This window comes from Xiphophorus couchianus, chromosome 18 (assembly GCF_001444195.1).
Source record: "Xiphophorus couchianus chromosome 18, X_couchianus-1.0, whole genome shotgun sequence".
Taxonomy (NCBI): Eukaryota; Metazoa; Chordata; class Actinopteri; order Cyprinodontiformes; family Poeciliidae; genus Xiphophorus; species Xiphophorus couchianus.
The window spans coordinates 29,241,997-29,249,552 of record NC_040245.1 but is presented as its reverse complement, the minus strand read 5'-3'; the positions used below and the strand labels follow the sequence as shown (position 1 = coordinate 29,249,552).

The window sequence follows — 7,556 nt, the reverse complement described above, 5'->3', positions numbered from 1 at the left end:
CACCGCTTCTCAAAACGTTAGCCTTGCTAACAGCGCCTCTATGGTCCCACCAGAACCTGGAGCTGTGTCTGACCTGGCGCAGCGGGCAGCTGTCAAAATATGGATGTTGATTTTAAAGCTTCTGAATCTTACAAACATCAGAAACGACTCTTCGCGCTTTGAAAGCCTGACTGCATCCAAACACAGGCTGATTTATCCTCCATCCACGATGCTAAAAGTCAGTGATGCTTTAAAACGGATTTCTTTGAAACGCAACAAAACGCCTGAAAGAGCAAGAAAACAGCAAAGGTCACAGAAACGTAATGCGTCTGCTCTGCTCGCGCGCGCTCAATGCGAAGCTAAAAAAGCGCGACTAGCTTTAGCCTCCAGCTAGCAGTGGAGGACCGAGCGCGTTGAGCCCTGACACGCAGCTGACACCTAATCATCACCGAATAAAGGTTTAGAAAAAGAAAGAAAGAAATGTAGAAGGACAAATAAATAAATATAATACATAGAGGATAAATTGTCAAACATTGTCAAGTTTTTCTTCCTTAAGAATGCTCTGTTGATTATGAAGACATGAAACGGCGAAAAATTCAACGTCACGCATTGGCGGAAGTGAAAGCGCTGCCACCACAAATAATGACCCGGCGCAACACGATGCGCAAAAATAAAACATACTTCAAGGAAGCTGGCAGATACATTTTCCTCGAGGAATTTTACTAATCGAGGTACTCGAATCATTCGAAGAATCGTTACAGCCCTAGATTTAGATCACCAGAGAGTCATTTTAATTATTTAAAGGACTGGTTTTTTTTTTTTTTTTTTACATTTTAGGAATTATGTGATAAATTTTAAGTTGCAACGGAGCTAATAAATGTTTTGTTAGAGACACAAGCTATGTTTATGTAAGTACATGTTTCAAAAATTGTGTAACTAAAACCGTTATCTTAAGTTGTAAACTTTATTTTTAATTTGCAAATATAAATGTCTGGCTTTTTCTTAATGTGAATCTAAGTTTTATTGCCGATTAAACCTAAATATTCATCAGTAAAGTCTCATCGTTCACTGGTGGCTGGATGCTCAAAACGGTTATTTTGCTTGAATGGTTGTGCAACGCTTCATCGTGTCCACTAGATGGCTCACTTTCTCTGCACATGGATGGAGCGATGTCGATTACACACTCCAGCCGCTAGGGGGCAATGTAGGTCGTCACACGGTTTTCCTCTCCGCAGAGCAAGACGAGCTTGCTGCGGCTTTTTTGGTTCAGTCTGTAGGCTGTCTGAAGACTGAGAGCTCAACCAGGAGGTGGAGTAAGGTTGCTCTTCTACTCCGCGGGACCAGACATCAGCTGCAATGTTGCTATTGAGCTGAAATAGCAGTATTTGTTGACTGTAATACATGACAGGTAACTTTTATTCATATTTTTGTTATAAACACGGTCTTTTTTTAGCGGTATATGTTAGCCTAGCTGAAACTACAGTTACTCCTCCTCTTGTTAACGTTCGTGGTTAGCTACACGTCACCTGTGGCTAATGTACATCTTCAAAAAAATGCAGTATGTCGACGCCGTTATAAACTTATAAAGAAAAGACCTAGAGGATAATTGTTTAGGGCTTAATTCTAACAAAGGTGTTCTTTTCGTGTGAAGATATTTTGTATTTTCCTCGTAACCCGAGTTGTTGAGCTAGCTAGCCTGCCGTTGCCTTGACAGACACCCAGCCAAAAGAAGCAGACGGTGCAGGCTGCTGTCACTTTGCAGCCTTATTTCCCTCTTGAAGTAACATATTTTTGAAAGACAGCCCTTCACGGCAGGAAAAGTCCGCTGCAGATAAAAGTGTTGAGTGACTTCCTGAATGAAAGCCAAGCTAACGGCTCTACAGTGACACTGAAGAAATGAGTGGCTGCACCACAAAACTCGTAAAAATTACTTTTACCGATTCATTTTCGTGCTGGTTTTAGATAAACTGAAATCAGTTACATATGAGTACAAACTTTGGTCAGACACGGTTTAGTATAGACCTCAGTATTGCATAACAGTTTGATTACCTTATCATATAGAGACCACACTTAGTTCTAGTGAATTTTCCTGTTTTTCTGTTAGTTGTTGACTTTATTATAATATATGAATCGATATTTCGTTGAAAATTGGAACCGTTATATTAAAGCTTCACTTTAGTCCAACTCTCTCAAAAAATGTCTTCAAAGTGGAACTAATTACAACAACTGTTCTGTTTTGGAATACATATTTTTCTGTGTCAAATGCATATACATTTATTTCTGTTGGTTTATTTTCTTCAGACAACTCATGGTATATACTTCCTTAAGTGTGCAATGGAGTATGCTTACCTGTTTTTTCTCTTTTTTGTTTTTTTGTTTTTTAATCTAACTTTTGTGAGAGTTACTTGAAACCCATAATAGCTTGTATTTTTATGTCTGATCAATTAGCCTTTTTTTGCTCACATTTTGTGGAGATCTTACATACCATTAAATTAATTTGCATCCAGTAAATAGAAACTTTGTATTATGCCCTATTCTCTTTATTTGATTATATTCACCACTTTGGCCATTTGACAAATTAGAACTTCTTATCCCACCGAAATAATTTGAGTAGATCTTCTGCTGTGTATGAAAAAATATATTGGAGACAAATTGCCACATTTCCGGGCAGTAGGGTATAAAACATGCTTTACACTCTGGTTGTCAAAATAGGTACAAAATACATTGTCATTTCAAAATGTCTTGTGGTAAATTACATCATTTTGTATCCAAAAAAAAAAAAAGTCAAGTATGACAAGACCAAAACTGCTAAGGTGTGAAGTGGAAAAAAAACACCTGATAACATGCTTGAGTTGTTTAGTATATGCTGAAACAGTTTTTAACTCTACTATTGTGACGATTTACACAAGAATCTCCTTTTTCCGACAGCACGCAGCAGACATGGAGCCTCACAAATCCGTGACCTTGTGGATATTTTGTTTGTGCCTAATTGGAGAGAGTGCATCTGAAAAACAAAGTTTCCTTTCACCAGAGAGTCAAAATGGTGAAAATGGGTTGTCAGGTGAGTGTGTATTCATCACGTTTTAATCTTTTGTAGCATTGGGAACGATAAACTAAGCTGACACTTACACACCATGGAGTGCTACAGTATTACAGTTTGTACTACATCTTTGTGATTGTGCAGGCACTAAATGTGGCTGTGCTGAGAATAGTACAGCTGGCATTTGCCATTGAGCTCTGTCTGTCCTCCAGCATAGAGCAAGGCACCAAGTCAAACCCAACAGAATTAAGCTCATGTAGACGAGATAAAACAGCATCAAAGCCATGCAAACTGATAGTGTAGCACAGTTTTTTATTATTATTTGAAAATTAGGAACTCTGTAACCCAGGTTTGTCTTTTATCTCTGAACTTGCCTGAGTCCATGAAGAAACTTTGTTTAAGCAACAGAAACTCTTGATCTGTCAGCTGTAAAATATGAACTTTGTGTTGATTTGGGCTTTTAATGTGCTGACTTGTGCCTCTGTTACCCATTAGGATTTTGTACTACTTGTTTGCACACGTTGCTAACTCGTTTGGTTGTGGTCTTTGTCACTGTTGCTGAGCAGACGGTTAGAGTGAGAAATACTCTGACATTTTGTTCACATCACTTGCACACCAGCTGAAATGTATCTAAAGACATGTTACTGATCCTCTCACCAGGCTTATTGTGAGAAAATTAGTTTTTGATTTGAAAAGAAAAGGTTCAAGCGTCCTAAATGTATCCTGAATTCCGGTTGTCGACGGTAACTGTCTCCGTTATTAGGTGGCGAACAGTGTGCTGCTCGCCATGCAGGCACACAGAATAGTTTACGCAACTTGAGCTCTTACAAAAAAAAAGCTGGCCAACCGGTATGTAAATACCTTATCTAGTGTCTCTGGATGTTTGCAAGCCAAATGAGAAGAAAGACCTGGTTACGTGTGTGAGACTTTTGCAGGTGGTGGCCGTTTTTTTTTTTTTCCTGGCTTTTAGTCTCTGTTAGAGAGAATGTCTTTTCCTCTGCGGTATGTGGCTTTGCAGGTTTACTGAGGCTGAAAAGCTTGCATGCTGTGGCTCAAAAATTAACTTTTCGCTACACGGAAGTTAACTTCTTTGTTTTGGTTTAGTGGTTTCACTTAAGGCACAATTTAACAACAAGAAAATGTAGTTGGTCCTGTTTCCCGGTGTGTTCTCAGTGGAATGACACATTTTAGACTATTTGCTCTCTGTTCAGCTTTTGTTGAAACATGTTGATTTCAAAGACATAAAACTTTGTTTTGCATACTTTGATACTTTGTGTTTATTCAAATCAGAAGCTTTTTATGCAGAATTATGAGAAACAAAAACTTACAAACAATCAGAATTAGGGACTTTTTAGAGCTCTTGTCTCAGGTAAATATAAACTTAAGGGGAAGTTAGGTTTATTTTGAGCAGGGTGACGACATAATGTTGCAAGGTCCTTTCAAAAGATTTTAAAAGTAACGGTCATCAGGGAAAAGAAAATTTTGTGTTCAAGCTCAAACCATAGCATAGACCAGTGGTTCTCAAATGGGGGTACGCGTACCTCTGGGGGTACGTGGAGGTACTGCAGGGGGTACGTGAAGCTTTTCAAAATATTTTTAAAAAATCAGTAGGCTCCTCATAATAAGTCTTGGGAAAAATTATTTTGTAAAAAGTTCGATAAAATATAAATGTGTGTTCATACACTGAATTTTATATTTAGTATTTACAGGGTATTTACAGCACTGTACCTCTTTTTTATTCCAAAAATGTTTTGCCCGTGTCAGGGGGTACTTGACTAAAATTATATTTTTAAGGGGGTACATCACTGAAAAAAGTTTGAGAACCACTGGTATAGACGACCCCAAATTGTACAAAAGTAGAATTATGTAATATCATAAAACTGCAGTATTGCAATGAAGAAATCAGAAGCATATTGTCATTGCTGAAGCTGAATCGGTGCTGTGTGTGTAACTAAACCATCAATTCTCACTGACAAGGCCTCTCTCCTCATTGACCCTAACCTTCCCATCCTTGTTCAAGGGTTTTTGGGAAATGCTACTAATGTGCTTCTTAAAAGTACAACTAAACATGAACTAAAATAAGAATTTCCAAATCAAAGATGAAAGCAGCCATTTGCCATGATAAACCTGTATTATTATGTAAACTATACTTGGTGTTATAAAGACTTTTTTGCTCGCTTACAAATTTTTAAGGTTTTCAGAATTTTCGTCCCACTTAAATGTTTTAATCAAACTCATTTTAATGTGCAGTGGTTTATCATATTTACTGTTTATTTACTTAGGAAAAAACATCCATCCTTTTTTCAAGGGCCACAGTTCACAAAGGGAAACCTTTAGAAGTTACAAGATTAACCTGACTCTAAATGGAAAAGCATTTTCTCCCTTGTTATATCAATAATTACTTTTGTTAATGTCTGTTTCTCTAAGCATACCCAGGCCTGATTCCTACTTTTAGAATCAATACATCTCTGAGATAGAATGTGCCTGTCAACATAAAGTTGGAAACAATATCTCAAAAACAGAACATCCTCTCCTGATCAAAACAAATTCAGCAACAGGTGGAAAACTATATTGATAGATTGTCAATTGTTTGTCTAAAATAATCTTACAAAGCCATTTCTAAAGCTTAGAGCTCCAGTTATCCACAGTGAGAAAAAAGTAAAGAAAATATGCAATTTAGTAGTGAACCTTTCCAGGTGTGGCCAGCCATTGCGAAACAGTGCTTCCTTAAGGAGAGAAAAACATAAAATACTGCATATTAGGGCTGCAGAATTGGCATTGGCGCAGTATTACTGACTTTGCATCAATGTCAACAGAATCGATTGGACTGCAGTATAAACTAGCAATGCTATGCATTCATCGATGGATGTACGACATGGCATAATATTTGTATCCCGATGTCTATTGTGATAGTTGGTGGTACCAGGTGTATGTACAGTATATGTATTTATATATGTATTTACCGCCACATATCACACGTCCCCAGATGTTTCACAGAACAACTCAGTGAAAAGTGTCAATTAAATAAAATATAGTGAGGGAGAGAGAAGTAGGTCAGCTATGCTAGCTTGACTTTAACAATCTTAACATGTAGGTGTGCTGTGGAACTCTGTGTTTCGTTTCAGTAAAAAAAAACAAAAAAAAAGGTGACCCACACACTAACTCTGACAGATCATCAGTTTAAATTAGCTAATCAACCACTGCATTCAGACAATCACTTATTAATAATCGCAAAATAAACATTAAGCCTGAGAGCATAGCACTGCAGCGGACTGAATGTTCTGCTCTTTGGAAGGGAAATGTTTGTGTGTTTTTGCTGCTGAATTCTGATTTATAAGTGGAGCTGTTGTCAGTCAGTTTCTATAGCAACAGGTTTGAGAGTCAAAGGAAAAATATGAATGGCTTTGAGTTACTCTTCAACAGTTTTTCTGCATTATTTTCCCCTTTGCTGCACTAAAGTAATAATACCTACATGTCCAGGTTTCATTTTGTTAATGGAATTGTTCTGCCGCAGCAGCGTGGTTATGGATGCCGTGTAAAAGAATAGTCTCCTTATTACCGTAGTTTCCTTATGTAAACAATAACATGCAACGTGTCCACAGGGTCACGTTAGTTTGGTTAACTATTTATTTCCTTCAGTAAATAAAATCACTATTTGGAAACAGCATTTTTGTATTTACTTAGGTTTTCTTCCACTAATGTTAAAAATTATTTCATGTGAAGCATTTAAGTAATCAAAAAAAAGTAAGAACAACAGAAATCTCGAAGTGCACTGCGCTTCGAGATTATCATGCCATTATGATAATGCAAAAATGTTCTCCATAATTGAACACTTTGTAATGTGCATTGCCATAATAACGACTCCCGAGAGTCTTTGTGAAAGAGCCAAAATGTATTTTTTTCTCTTCTTTCCCTCTCAGATAGATGGTTCAAGATTTCTAATAACACAAGAAGAACTACAAAGACACAGAGGGTAGAGGGGCTAATCCTAGAATTATGAAAATTATCCAATGGAAATTAAAAACCTCTGTCCACAGAAACCTTTCACTTGATGCCTTTAATCTTTATTTTTATGGATAAACTCGATTATTAAAGTCCCAAACTTTTAAACGACGGCTATTTTAGATCTGACAGTGATTCGTTTGCAGCTATTTCTGGCCGATGCATTCAGACAATACTTGGGTTCTTTGTAGCACAGAGACTTTGACTGAAATGCCTTGTATAAACAATACTTTCTCTGCAGCCAAGGAATTTAGTCCTTAGTTATTTTAGCAGACTAGAGCCTCTTTGGGGAAGTTTCTGGCATTTTTCCAAAGTTAAAAAAATATTAAAACTGGTAGAATTATGTATTGTTTTAAAACAAAGAGATGGGATACACTATAAATGGTGTACAAAACATTTTTTTTATATTCGGCTTGTCTGGATACTAATCTATAATTTAGAATGTAATTTAAAATAATTTATTTATTTCAGTACTTCTATTCAGTGCCAAAAAGTATGTAAAAGAAAAAGTGCATATGGATACATCAAACATATT

General features: G+C 36.9%; 1 protein-coding gene across 4 annotated transcripts in view; it reads left to right on the top strand.

The window, feature by feature from the left end:
- The first annotated feature begins 1,227 nt into the window (after window positions 1-1,227).
- Window positions 1,228-7,556, top strand: part of stim1a (stromal interaction molecule 1a) — a 36,905-nt gene continuing 30,576 nt past the window's right edge. For all 4 annotated transcript variants that reach the window (XM_028044945.1, XM_028044943.1, XM_028044944.1 and 1 more), the window contains exons 1-2: window positions 1,228-1,387; window positions 2,908-3,040. In XM_028044945.1, the coding sequence (XP_027900746.1) occupies window positions 2,920-3,040 (121 nt within the window). In that variant the 5' untranslated portion in view covers window positions 1,228-1,387; window positions 2,908-2,919. The remainder of the gene's footprint in view (window positions 1,388-2,907; window positions 3,041-7,556) is intronic.